At 50.4% G+C, this 14,021-nt stretch overlaps 1 protein-coding gene across 1 annotated transcript in view; it reads right to left on the bottom strand.

The window, feature by feature from the left end:
• The window catches only part of ZAN (zonadhesin), a 32,298-nt gene extending 27,059 nt beyond the window's left edge, over positions 1-5,239 (bottom strand). Inside the window, 6 exon segments of the mRNA XM_070485389.1 lie at positions 268-432; positions 2,876-3,028; positions 3,704-3,791; positions 3,985-4,256; positions 4,431-4,574; positions 5,062-5,239. Coding sequence (XP_070341490.1) covers positions 268-432; positions 2,876-3,028; positions 3,704-3,791; positions 3,985-4,256; positions 4,431-4,574; positions 5,062-5,239 — 1,000 coding nt within the window.
• Positions 5,240-14,021: the final 8,782 nt, after the last annotated feature.

Genomic DNA, 14,021 nt, shown 5'->3' with positions numbered 1-14,021 from the left:
GGAAGGATGAGCAGCAAAGGGAATACTTGGAGTGGATCTCCCCACCCCGGTAAACTCAAGCACATCGTGTTTTCTCACTCGTCTGCACTTTTACCTATTTTTCCAGAACCCAGTGCCCTCCTGGCTCCCCAATTCCCATCTGTGGAATAATCTTGCACGTATCCCAGATTTTCCTAGACTCTGAGGGATGCCCCATATTTCCCTGTCAACTCAAGCCTGAAGATGAGCCTCAGGTCAGGGTAAACCCCGGAACCTCTCCACTCTTACCCAGGACAGAAGCATAGACCATGAGGGCTGCGCCAGGAGACTGGCCATAGAGGGTGTAGTGGAAGGACAGGGTCAGACAGCCAGAGGACCGGCTCAGAGGACTCAGGAGAACACATTTCTGCCTTGGTTTTGCATCCTTGGGGTCCAGGAGCATGTAGAAGCCACCTGCGAAGGAAAAGGCCAGTAAGGAGCGGCGCCTGCAACTGGGCGACTATGGTACAGGGAGAGGACCCTGCGAGGCGAGGGGGCCTGGCCCTAGGGAGCCCCAACAGCTGCCTAGAATCAACCGGCGCTGAGGTGGGCCTACACCGGTCTCACGACGGGCCGAAGCATTCGATCCTTCCAGAAGTGCTTGGCAGGGCCGGGTAAGGATGCGGGTGCCGCCATACGAAACGCAGCGTCCTCTCGGAAGCAGCGGCCAGAACCTTGTCCTTTGGGTTCTGACTTTTTAGGTCCCCCAGAGTCACATCTTCCTTTCCTTGATCCACTGGACATAAGCGGTTCACAAACTGGTGAGAGAGGGTCGGTCTGACACTGAAGACTGGGCATCTTCCACCCCAACCTCGGCCACCAGCTGAGGCAGCCAATCAGCGTGGACCGCGCTCCGTGACGCAACTGGTAGCTGGGGGGACATTGAAGGGGCCGCCGGCAGCGCGCGTGCGTGCACGTGCCCGACTCCCAGAGGGTCCACGTGGTGAGCGCGCTCCCCGGGGGCGGGAAAGTGGGCTTGGGAAAGGGAGAGAGGGGCTGAACAGGAGGAAATGGGCAGGAGTGGGAGAGAAGAGAAAAGAGAGGAAGCAACAGGGAAGGAGGAGGGAAAGGAAAGGAAGTGGTAAACGGTGAAAGAGAACGCAAGGAGTGGCGTGCTGGGACATCTGCGAAATGGAAAAGGAGTGAGACGAAAGGAAAGGTGAAAAAATATAAGGAAGCGAGCAAGATGGAAAAAGGAAGAGAGAGAAGAACTCAAAACAAAACAAAACACATTTACTGAAACTGCGGGGCCTGGGATATGTGCTAAAGGCTCCCGGGGATGCAGAGATGCGGGGATACAGAGATGGGCAGCCCGGCCCTGCTCTCCAGGGGCCTAGAATGAAGGAGGGTGGGGGGTTCTCAAGGTCTTTCTGGAAGGCAAACCTCAGGCAGCAAGAAAGCTCAGAGGAAGGAAAGCGTGGAGTTGGAGGGGACAGAAAGGGCTGTGGAGTAGGGGAGGGGAACATGGAGAAGAGAAAAGAAAATGAAAATGAAAAGGTGGAAGGAAGGGAAAGGATGGGGAATGGAGAGAGGCAAAGGCAAAGAGAAGAGAGAAGAAGTAGAAACTCAGAAGGAAATTAGGGAGCACGATTCTGTTTGACCTGCAAAGCTTGGCATGACGCCCACTCAGTGAGGGCTGCAAATGCATGTTGTGTGAAGATTGAGAGAGGAGGTGGCTGCTGTGAGGGAGAGAGAAGGAGCCAGAGAGCAGGGAGGGAGGAAGGAAGGAGGAGAGGAAAATGAGAGGCAGGGGGAGAGAAGGAATGGAAGGAGGGAAGGAAGGAAGGGGTGAACACTAGAGAGAAGAAGAAAAGCCAAGCTGAGAGCATAGGGAGGTGGTGGAAAAGAAGCTAGAGATGGACATGGATGAAGTAGAAGAGGAAGAAAGAGAATCGCCTGGATTATTGCAGAAGCCTCCTAAATGGCCCCCCGGCCTCTGCTCTTGCCGGGTCCGTTCAGTAGCTTCTCAATGCAAAAAACCCAGGTGATCGTTGTAAACATCCGTCAGATCAAGTCACTCCTCTGCTGCAAGTCCTGCAAAGGCTCCCTATCCCCTTAGAATAAAAGCCACAGTCCTGAGCATGGCCTTCAAGGCTCCACATAATCTGCCCCTCCTAGTGGCCGTCTGAGCTGATCCTCTCCATCCCAGGCACACGGCTCCTTGTTGTACCTCAACATCCGCCCCCTAGCCCACTGCTACCTCAGGGCCTTTGCATGGCTGACCCCACTGCTTAGAATGTTCTTCCCCTTGACATTTTCATGCCTCACTCCCTCACCTCCTTCAAGTTTGGGCTCAAATGTGACCCAGATGAGACCTATCCTGACCACCACCTGAGGTTATTTAAAACCTCCAGCCAACCTCCCCTTGTACGCCTAAGGCCCTTCCTTTGTTCAACTTATTTTTCCCATAGCACTGCTCACCTTATAACTATAGAATTTACTTCTCAGTTGTTTCAGGAGTTGTCTCCCTGTCGTCCTGCGCCCCACCTTGTCTGTTTTGTAAACTGATGTATCTCGGCTGCTTGGGACGGTACCTGGCCCATCATCAGTGCTCAATAAATACTTGTTAGGTGAATGAATGAATGAATGAACGGTGCCAGGGAGAGGAGGCAAGGAACAGGCTGTGTTGGGTCAGCCAGGTAGGCTTCTGGGGTGGCAGCGGAGGAAGCTGGCCGGGTGCTTGGGGTTTGCTTTCTGGCGGGGAGCTTGAGCTGGTGGAGGTTGGAGGTTGCTGGGATTCACCTGAGACTGTCCAAGGGAGTTCCCACTGGGTCTTCCAGCAAACATCATCAACTCCCACAGAGGTCACTAGAAGCCCAGAGTGTCAGAGGACGATGGGAGTGTGGCCATTACTCACAGCCAGGGCTAGAGAAGTCTTCCTCAGGCCCCACGTTCTGCACCCCCGACGACCCCTGCTTCTGGACCCACTTGGCCCCAGAGGCCGTCGGGATCCAGCTCCAGCCACAGAGATCATTCGGAGTGTCGAAGTCGCACATTTGCATCATGCAGACTGAGGGGGAAAAAGGAGGGAGGATTTAGCTCCTTCTAAGAGGGGACAGCTCAGAAAATCTCAGTCCAGAGTCAGAATTCTGAGTCCCAGTCTGGAGGTCTTTCAAGCTAGATCCGGTTCCACTCCCTAGTGGCTGTGTTCCTGACGCAGACTACGTAACCTGCCCAAGCCTCAGTTTCCTCGTCTGTAAACTGGGAATATCCGCCTCTTGTAAGCTGGATCATGTACAGGGAGCATCTACCACAGCGCCTGTGCTCAGTAAGTGTTAATTCCTTGCACCCAGCTTCTGGAATGTTCCTTCACTTAAATTTGCTCCCCTTGAATCTTTAACGTCAGCTTAGCGGGCTAATTCTGGATGGATCTGGGGTAACGGGGTGACCAAGCGTCCAGGCTTGCCCAGGACTGGGGGTTTTCCCAAGATGCAGGACTTTCAGTGCTAAGATGGGGGCAGCCCAGGGCAAGCCGGGATGGTTGGTCACTCTAGGACGGCTATCACCCCAACTCTGTGTTAAAGGAGAACCTCTCTTTAGGGGTGGCCTCTTCGGGAGTCCAAGGGTGTGGAGGGAAGCAAGGAACCCCAACCCTGGGAGAAACCAAGTCATGGTCCCTGAGCTGCTCCTGCCATCCTGGGCAGATTTTTGGGGCCGGGAAAAAGAGGAGGAGGGACAGGCTCACTCGGATTGCAGAAGCCCCGACGGACAGAGATGGCGTCCAGAGCGATGTCCAGGTAAGCTGTGCTGCCCCTCCTTCCTTCAAATATCAGCTGTGGGAGGGAGGAAGCGACCACTCACCCTGTGAGCCCCTTTGCCTCAGGCTCCCAGTTTCCTGCTTGAATTCAGATGGCCCAGCCCCCACGCCCCCTCCTTGTCCCAGCCCCTCCTGGGCCTGTCCGCCCCCACCTTGCCCCCCAGCACAGAGAATCCCCCTGGGGTCCTGGGCCCTGCCCTCGGCCTCACCTGGCTGGGCAGGGTGGACCTCCTAGGCACAGTGACGGCGGTGGGCATCCAGGAAGGGCTCTGGGTGTTACTGTGTTTCCAGAGCAGTCTGGGGATCTTGCCCTTCGGGCTCGTGAGCAGCAGCAGCCTGAGCTGGGCGCCCCACGACAGCCCAAACATGTGGTAGGCGAAGTGAACGCACAGGGGGCCTTGCTCCCAGATGCGGGGGCTGCGCAGGCGGGCCACCTCGCCCTGGTGGAAGGTGTCCGAGTCCATGTGCAGGTACTTGCCCTCTGCGGGAGGCAGAGCCCACCCAGCACAGTAAGGCCCTGCTGCCTCTGAGGGCTGCCCCTCCCACCCCCTTCTCAGAGCCGAAGCATCCACTTCCAGCTGCCTCCCTGCTCCCTGCACCCAGATCTGCCCGTGCCCACCTCCCAGCTGCCTCCCTAAACCTTAAGCGTCCTCACCGCCATTGGGGTACCCCCCAGGAGGTCCAGTGCCACTGAGGGAGGGCCCGCTGGCCGGAGTCCAGTCCCCATCATCTGTGGATGCTTGGCTCCAGTCACAGAGGGGTTTGGAGTCATCCTCAAAATCACAGTGGGTGAGAATGGCTGGGAAGAAAGGGCCACTGTGAGGCCAGGAGAGGGGGGGAGGGCCGTCACAGAGCCAGATGGGAAGAGGGGGCATAACAGCATTGCTAAGCTTAGAGAAGGCGCCCACCAAGATGTAGGGTCCAGAGCAGCTATTTGGGAAAGAATCCGAGAAAGGCCATCTCTTAGGAGAAATTGGGGGGGTTGCGGGGAGGTGCTGGTGCAGAATGACTAGGGCAGGGGTCGTATGTAAACTGAGTTCCCAGGGGCCTGGATTCAGCTGGGCAGATAGGCTGTGTCTGGGCAGCACACACTGTGTTCATTCAATGTGAATCTTTTTGGGCAGGCCTTGTGCTCTCCTCCGCCGCCCTCGATCATCTCAGGGCTGCCCTTCACACATTTATTGCATGTTTATGTCGTTGCCCGGCCCCCAGGGTACTTGAGGGCCCCCCGCCCCTCCCCCACCAGGGAAGGACAGAGGTCTGAGCAGTCCTGGTATCAAACTCACAGTCGTCCCTAGAGCTGCGGGCAACTGGCTTCCCGTCTGGAACCTTCTGTTTCCTTGGGGTTGATTTGGAGAAAGAAAAAATGTAATACTTGTCATTGTCAAGAATTACAGGCCTCAGTGATTGTGAGCTTTCTGAATGGTCGTTTATGGAGGATTGTCCCCTTTTTTTGGTATCCATTGTGGTATCAGTGTGTATGCAGTGAATCTATATTGATTTGTCTTCTTTAAGGTTTTCAGATAGGTCACCCATAGCCTCCTCGCCTTACGTTCCCATCTAGCTCCTAAAAAGTGTGTCGCCTCCAAGCTCCTCACATCCCCACCAGTTCCCTCCACTCCTCTGTGCCCTAGATGTCATGCGTGGTTGAGTCTCACGTGAGGGGGACCTGGTTTACACCTGGGGGATCTCCTTCCTTTGGGTTCAGGTCTTCTTGTGCTACGGCCCGGGTTGTCCCCATAGAGCAGGGACTACATGGGTTGCCAGATGGATGGCAGGGGTGGTGTTGTCCCAGCTGCACGCAACGGAGCGTACAGATGAGTAACACAGGGGTCGCCCTTCTTCACCTTACGAATCCACAGAGAAGCTGTCTGTCCCTCCCCAGGTGGCGAGGGCCATGTAAAACAGCCCTTTGTTTCAGTTGTTCAAGTTCTACTTGTTCAAATCCCCCCAAACGAGCTCCAGGACACCAAGCCGTCCATCACTTCTTGCTGCCTCCTACTTGAAGTCTCTCTTATCTGCTGGGTCTGCCCTGGATTTTGTCCCTTTTCTGAGGGCCTGACCTCTCTCTGCTCCCCTGCCATCCTAGGACCTGTCTTCCCAGCTCTGCGCCTCCTCCCTCTCTCCTCACATTTCATCTCTGTCCCACTCCTGTTGAGCTCTCGCGACACTTCATTCTGGGCTCTAGGGCTGTGGGGCTCCCCCTATTTCTGCTTATCATCTTTTTCCCACCCCGTCGTCGGGCTCCTGCCTTCCTCCCCAGGGCCACGCCCTTCATCGTTAGCCTGCTTGCCTCCTCCAGCTTTGCCCCTCGCTCTTCCTCAGAGCCACTCCCAGTCGCACCCTGAGCCCAGCTTACCGGACAGGCTGAGGCATGTGGCCCTGGCCCCAGGCAGCCCCCACCAGCAGCACCAGAGTCCAGACTGGAGGAGCCATGTGGGATCTCAAGGCAGCTCTCAGGGGAGAGGGGGAAAGCAAAGTGAGAAGCCCAGGCCACTTTATACCCCCCGGGCCCTCCTCACTTGGCTGCCTCCTGAGGATGCCATGAAAACTAGACAGTCAGGGAACATGAGACCACTCTGGGAAATGAACACTACCGGGGCTGAAATTTAAAATCCAATGGAAGGGTTGTAAGCTGAAATCAAGAGAAATAAAATGAGAGAGAGCGCAAAGGAAAGAAAGAGAGAAAAGAGAAAGAGACTTAGAGGATCGGTCCAGAGAGTCGAACACCCAATGAAAAGAGTTCAAAAAAGAAAGAACAAAGGAAAAGAGGTTACTTAAGAAAAAACGCCAGATTTCCCAGAATGGAAATATATGTCTCTTGATTAAAAGGGGTCCAGTAGGATGCGTGCAAAGAGACCCATGAAAGGCATGTCATGAAATTTCAGAATCTCCGGGGTGAAGAGAAGATCTTAAACACTTAGACAGCAAAAGGGAGGTCACCTACTGAAGATCAGGAATCAGCATGGCATCGAACTTTTCAACAGCAATCGTAGATTCTAAGCAGCTGTGGAACATTGTCTGCAGAATTCCAACAGAAAATCATTTCAAACCTAAAATTCTATAGCTGGCAACAGTGGCAGAGGCGACTGGAAGGTCAACGACAGTGAGAACTGAAAATGCTTGTTGGCGAAAAATCAAAAAAGACAAGTCACAGAGAAAGACATAAAACCACCCAGGAAACATTGGAAAAGATGTTCCGCTTCACTGGTAATGAGGAAAATGCTAATCAAAACGACAGCTGTCACCTTGACGACAATTTAAAGGACTGATGGCCTGAAGTGTTGGCCAGGATGCCAGTAGACACACTGACGTATGTGGATGCTAAGACTGTATGTTGGTGGAAACTTCTTAGAAGGTAACTTGACAATGACTGTTAAACTTTCAAATGTACGTGTCTTTGACCCAGCATGACCTTTCTAGGAATCTTCCCACAGAAATACATGCGTATTTGCACAAAGATGTACTTGCCTTGAAGATGTTCATTGCAGCATTGTTTACAATAGGGAAAAAAATCAAGATCACCTAAATGTTTAACAGTAGATATGTGGTCGTTAGATCATATTTAAGGAATATTATTCATATGAAAGAATATTATGCAGATATTAAAAAGAATGATGTTCCTCAAAAAATTAAAAATGAAATTACCATATGGTCCAGCAATTCCTCTTCTAGGTATATACCCAAAAGAATTGAAAGCAGGGGCCCAGCCCGGTGGCATAGCAGTTAAGTTCGCACACTCTGCCTTGGCAGCTGGGGTTCACCAGTTTGGATCCTGGGCGTGGACCTACACACCACTTATCAAGCCATGCTGTGGCAGCATCCCACATATAAAATAGAGGAAGATGGGCACAGATGGTAGCTCAGGGTCAATCTTCCTCAAAAAAAATTGAAAGCAGGGATTTCAAGAGATACTTGTACACCCATGTTTATAGTGGGATTATTCACAATAGCCAAAAGGGGACAGCCACGCAAGCGTCCAGAGACTAATGAATGGATAAACAAAATGCGGTCTATACATATAATGGAATATTATTCAGTCTTCAAAAGGAAGGAAACTCTGACACATGCTACAATATTGAGGACATTATGCTAAGTGAAATAAGCCTGACACAGAAGGACAAATACTGTGTGATTCCTCTTACATGGGGTACCTAGAGTCATCATTCATAGAGACAGAAATTAGAATGGGGGGTGCCCGAAGCTGGGGGACAGGGGGTGGAGAGTTAGTGTTTGATGCGGGCAGAGTTTCAGTTTGGGAAGACGAAGAGTTCTGGAGATGGATGGTTGTACTTAATGCCACTGAACTGTACACTTAAAAATAGTTAAGAAGATAAATTTTATGTTATGTGTATTTTTTCCTTTTTTAAAAAATTTGAGTTCATAATAGTTTACATCATTGTGAAATTTCAGTTGTACATAATTTCTTGTCTGTCACCACATAGGTGCTCCCCTTCACCTGGTGTACACACCCCCCCCCACCCCACTTCCCCTGGTAACCACTGAACTGTTTTCTTTGTCTGTGTGCTTGTTTATATTCCACATACGAGTGAAATCATCTGGTGTTTGTCTTTCTCAGTCTCGCTTATTTCGATAAGCATAATTCCCCCCAGGTCTTTCCATGCTGTTGCAAATGGGATAATTTTGTCTTTTTTTCTGGCTGAGTAGTATTCCATTGTATATATATACCACATCTTCTTTATCCAGTCATCGGTTGATGGGCACTTGGGTTGCTTCCATGTCTTGGCTGTTGTGGATAGTGCTGCAATGAACATGGGGTGCATGTGTTACTTTGGGTTGTTGATTTCAAGTTGTTTGGGTAGATGCCCAGTAGTGAGTTAGCTGGGTCATAGAGTAGTTCTATTTTTAGTTTTTTGTGGAATCTTCATACTGTTTTCCATAGTGGCTGCACCAGTTTGCATTCCCACCAGCAGTGTGTGAGGGTTCCCTTCTCTCCACACCCTCTCCAACATTTGTTATTTTTAGTCTTAGTGATTATAGCCATTTTAACAGGCGTAAGGTGGCATCTTAGTATAGTTTTGATTTGCATTTCCCTGATGATTAGCGATGTTGAACATCTTTTCATGTGCCTATTGGCCATCTGTATATCTTCTTTTGGAAAAATGTCTGTTCATATCCTCTGCCTGTTTTTTGATCGGGCTGTTTTTTTGTTGTTCAATTGTGTGAATTCCTTATATATTATGGAGATTAACCCCTTATCGGATACATGATTTGCAAAAATTTTCTCCCAGTTGGTGTGTTGTCTTTTGGTTTTGATCCTAGTTTCCTTTGCCTTCCAGAAGCTCTTTAGTCTGATGTATTCCCACTTGTTTATTTTTTCTTTTGTTTCCCTTGCCTGAGAAGACCTGGTATTTGAAAAGATCCTTTAAGTTCAATGTCAAAGAGTGTACTATCTATATTATCTTCCAGGAGTTTTATGGTTTCAGGTCTTATCTTCAAGTGTTTGATCCATTTTGAGTGTATTTTTGTGCATGGCGTGAGATAATGGTCTACTTTCATTCTTTTACATGTGGCTGTCCAGTTTTCCCAGCACCGTTTATTGAAGAGACTGCCTTTCTCCATTGTATGTTCTTGGCTCCGTTGTTGAAGATTAGCTGTCCATATACATGCGGTTTTATTTCTGGGCTTTCGGTTCTGTTCCGTTGAGCTGTGTTCCTGTCTTTGTACCAGTACCATGCTGTTTTGATTACTGTAGCTTTGCAGTACATTTTGAAGTCAGGGATTGCGATGCCTCCAGCTTTGTTCTTTTTTCTCAGTATTGCTTTAGCAATTCGGGGTCTTTGGTTACCCCATATGAATTTTAGGATTCTTTGTCACTGGGATTCTGACTGGGATTGCATTGACTCTGTAGATTGCTTTCGGTAGAATGGACATTTTAACTATGTTTATTCTTCCAATCCATGTGCATGTAATCTCCTTCCATCTCTTTATGTCATTATCTATTTCTTTCAGTGATGTCGTATAGTTTTCATTGTGTAAGTCCTTCGCCTCTTTAGTTAAATTTATTCCTAGGTACTTTATTCTTTTTTGTGTGTGTGATTGTAAATGGAATTGTATTCTTGAGTTCTCTTTCTCTAAGTTCGTTATTAGAGTAGAGAAATACAACTGATTTTTTAAGTTGGTTTTGTACCCCACATCTTTCCTCTAGTTGTTAATTATTTCTAATAGTTTTCTGATGTATTCTTCAGGATTTTCTACATATAAGATCATGTCATCTGCAAACAGTGAGAGTTTCACTTCTTCACTCCCTGTTTGGATTCCTTTTATTCCTTTCTCTTGCCTAATTGCTCTGGCCAAAACCTCCAGTACTATGTTGAATAAGAGTGGAGAGAGTGGGCACCCTTGTCTTGTTCCTGTTCTCGGAGGGATGGCGCTCAGTTTTTCCCCATCGAGTATGATGTTGGCCGTAGGTTTGTCGTATATGGCCTTTATTATATTGAGTATGTTATGTGTATTTTACCACAATTTAAAAAAATAATTGAAAAAATATTACTTAATGTTGTAATACTGTTTATTAAAGTTTGTTCCTGACTTAAAGAAAAAAGGAATGGTGGTGGATCTGTATAGTCTGATAGTGGAAAGAGCCCCTGGCTGTATTATTAAAGAGGTGAATCATAGAAAAATAATTTATAGTATGGTCCCATTTATGTAGAATGCTCAAATAAAGGTATGTGTCTATGTACATATATTTAGGTCGAGGTGTAGGGATGGAAGTAGAAGGACCCCCAGCAAGCTGTGCATGGTGGTTCCCTCTGGGAAGGGGTGGCTGGGATTTCCATGTGGTCTGCATATTTCTGCACACAGTGAGCGTGCTTCCAGGCCTTCCTGTGGAACAGATTTGGTTCATTATAGAGACCCTAGTGAAAGCCGCTTGAGGGGCCTAGTTGGGAGGAAGCCAGACTGGACGGTTTGAGGAGGGGGTGGAAGTTGAAGAAGAGGTCCCAATGGAGACTTGGAGAGTAGGTGCAGAAATTGGGGGCACAGTAGGGTCCTTTCAAGATAAGAGAAGTTTGAGCCTGCGTAAATGCTCATGGGAAGGGTCTGACAGCAAAGAGATGAGAAAGGGGCTCCTGAGGAGGAGGGTGAGAAGAGTCTAGAACACAGACAATAGGAGGGACAAGCCCGCTCTGTGAGGGGAGGGCGTGGGGAGGGCAGCTTTGATTCATCTGTGAAGTAGGAGGTCAGTGGAGAAGGCCCTGGTGGCGAGAAGGCACAGTGGTACCCCCCTCAGGCAAGCTCCATGCCAGTCCCACCCATGGCCAGCTCATCCCTCTCTCCAGCTGTGTGGTAACACCGCCGCTCTCTCTGCCCCACCCCTTCCCACCTTTCTCCACACTTGCATTGCTCAAGACTTCACTCCAACCAGCATTCCTCTGTGGGCAGACAGACAGGTGGCCAGGCAGACGAGTGCTTTGGGAGGGAGTGTGTGGAAGGAGTCCCTGACCCAGGTCACTGGCGACAGGAAGGGAAGGGAGCTGGTTAGGAAAGGTTTTTTGCAAGAGAGGACACCTGAGGGGCTTTCTGAACTACAAAGAGATGGTAAGTAGGCAAAGAAGTTGGGAAGGCACATTCCGTGAAGAGGGAATGTTCCAAGCTTACGGGGAGCACGAGCCTTGGAGAATGGCTAGGTGTGTGCGTGAGTAGACGTAACACTGGGAGGAGGCAGGGGCCGCAGCAGGGGCCGCGTCTTGGAGGACCTGGAATGCCATAGATTTGAGGACGAACCAAAAGTTTTTAAGCAATGGGGGTGACGATCTCATTTGCCTTTTCAAAAAGCTGCCCCAGCAGCGCCCCGCCTGCCCCCGGCAGAGATACATCAAAGAGGGGCTGGTCAGACCTCGGGAGTCAGGAGAGGAGGTTGTAGAGAGTGACAGATGGTGGTGCCAAAGAACGCTCACAGGGAGGCAGGGGGAATGGGGACATGAATGGATGGAGGGCTTCCAGGAGCCGGAAACAGCAGTTCTTGCGGCTAACCTAACTGAGTCTCGTGTCCTCTTCATGGCAAAATTATCGGCCTCTTTTTCCATCTGTGGATACGAAGGTCCAGAGAAATGACAATTGCCCAGCATAAGAGCTGCACGCTGACAGTCCCCACCCTGTGTCCTGCTGAGTCCCATAGTTCTGCGAGGTGCCCCTCGGGGGCTGTTAGGGGGCATCCAAATGGGGGCGGGGTCCCACCACCACCAGAGCAGCTCTGCTTTCATCAGTCTCATAAATGGCAATTCTACATAAGATTGCCACTAAAAGGACGATTTTGCCGCTTTAAAGAGCCCTATTGACTCCCATTGCGCACAGAGCTAGATCTAGGCTGGAGGGCTGGCCCCGCAGTGAGCTGAGCTATCCAGGGTCCAGATTTCCTGTATCCCACCACAGCCAGGTGTTCCTAGAAGCCTTCACTTCAGCAGCCCCCCCACTCCATACTACCAAATCTGTGCCTGGGGCACCAGGCCTTTGCCCCTGACAAGTGACAGTGATGCCTGGCCAGCCTTCCCGTGAGCTGTAAGGAAGAGACTGGCACAGTCATGCACTAGGCATTGAGAGGGAGGTCCCAAACCCCTTCGCAGTCCTGGGCACTCCTCCTGCCCAAATAAGCACCAGTAGGGCCCCTGCAGGAGTCAGAACCTGGGAGAGCGATCCTCTGTCCATTTACAGCAAAACTGGGGATACGAAGGCTGCTGGTCACGAGCCCTGGTCTACCCTTCCTCCACACCAGGTTAGAAGAACGATCAATGGAAGGACAGAGGCAGGAAATGGTTAACCCAGAGAAGAGCCTCAGAAGCCAATTGACCCCTCCCGGTTGGGCAATAAGGCCTCTGAGGGCTGCTTTTGCTGACCTCCCTTTGGCGCCACAGAGCTGGACAGCCAGAGCTTCCAACCTGTCTGGAGGTGGGGGTTGGTGTTCAAGGCAGGACAGGAAGGGATGGTGGTGGGAGGGAACCACTGGGATCTGCATTTTGGGGAATCAGGAACCGGCAGGCCCCAGAGGGTTTGTCCCTTGGCAAGACTGGCAGCTGCAGGAATAGATGTGAGAGACTTCAGTTGTGGAAAAACCTGGGAATCACTGCAGAGAACTGGAGCCAGTCTTGGCTTCACTGTGTGTCTTGGGCACTTTGCTCTCCCCCTCTGGGCCTCAGTTTCCTTATCTGTAAGATGGAGAGGCTAGCACAGCCAAGGTTTTTTAAAAATCAGAAATGTTTTGTGGGTCCTATAATTTTTTTAATAATCAATTTTAAAAATCAAGTTTATAGACCTTTGGGCGTATCTCACATAAGTTGAGAAACCGTACTGCTGTTTGTTGCCAATAATCTTTCATAATGTCACAGTTTTATGATGGAATTTTGGAAGAATTACTTTTGGCCAACTGGAAATAATATAGTTAACATTCAACTTAGATTCCAATGTGTAAGAGGCCCCATTTGGCTGACTCAACTCCAGCAACAATCGCCTTCTGTGGTGAGGCCTTTAGACTGTGTAGGAAAATCTTAGGTGGCCTGCGAGCTGGGATCAGGCAGGTGCATTTGGTCAGCCTGCTGCGCAAGCCTAGGGAGAGGATTCGGGCCAGTAGTACCCAAAGTGGAGAGACTGAAGGTGAGGTGGGAGCTGCGGCTGCAGGAGGTGGCTGAGTTGGCCCCTAGTGGTGGGAGACTCGGGCAGTAGGCACCTTCTGCCTATCTAGGGAGCAAGTGGGAGCCCACGACAGGAGACAGAATGGGAAGGAGTTGGTAGCGAGAGATGGATGAGCATAATGCCTCATTTCCTCCCCTCTGTCTCCTCCCTCTACTCTCTCCTCTCCCTAATGATCCGTGATTCAGGTGGAAGAGGGACTGGGAGTCAGAGCGCCTGGCTCCTGGTCCTGATGCTTCCTCTCAGTGGCTTGTGACCTGGGCAAGCCCCATGGACTCTCTCGACCTCGGTTTCCTCCTCTGCCAAAATGGGGATCCTCTACCGTCTTTGCCTTCCTCATGAGGTTAGGAGAGCCAATGAGAGAATGCTCTGGAAAGCACCTTGTAAATTGCAAAGCTCTCTACAAACAGAAGGCATCTCCATTGAACAATTATGTAACCCGCTGACTCAGAACTGGGCTGCGCTGGCTCCTCTCCCGCCAGGACGTCAGAAGAGCTGGCTCGGTCCCTCACCTGGCACAACTCAGTTATAGTTTCCCATCTGACGAATGGAGAAGACACTCATTGTCCTGCTTTGCGGATTTGTGGCAAGAATCACAGAA

Source organism: Equus asinus, chromosome 14 (assembly GCF_041296235.1).
Source record: "Equus asinus isolate D_3611 breed Donkey chromosome 14, EquAss-T2T_v2, whole genome shotgun sequence".
Classification (NCBI taxonomy): Eukaryota; Metazoa; Chordata; class Mammalia; order Perissodactyla; family Equidae; genus Equus; species Equus asinus.
The sequence above is the reverse complement of the archived record's forward strand: the minus strand, read 5'-3'. Positions and strand labels throughout refer to the sequence as shown.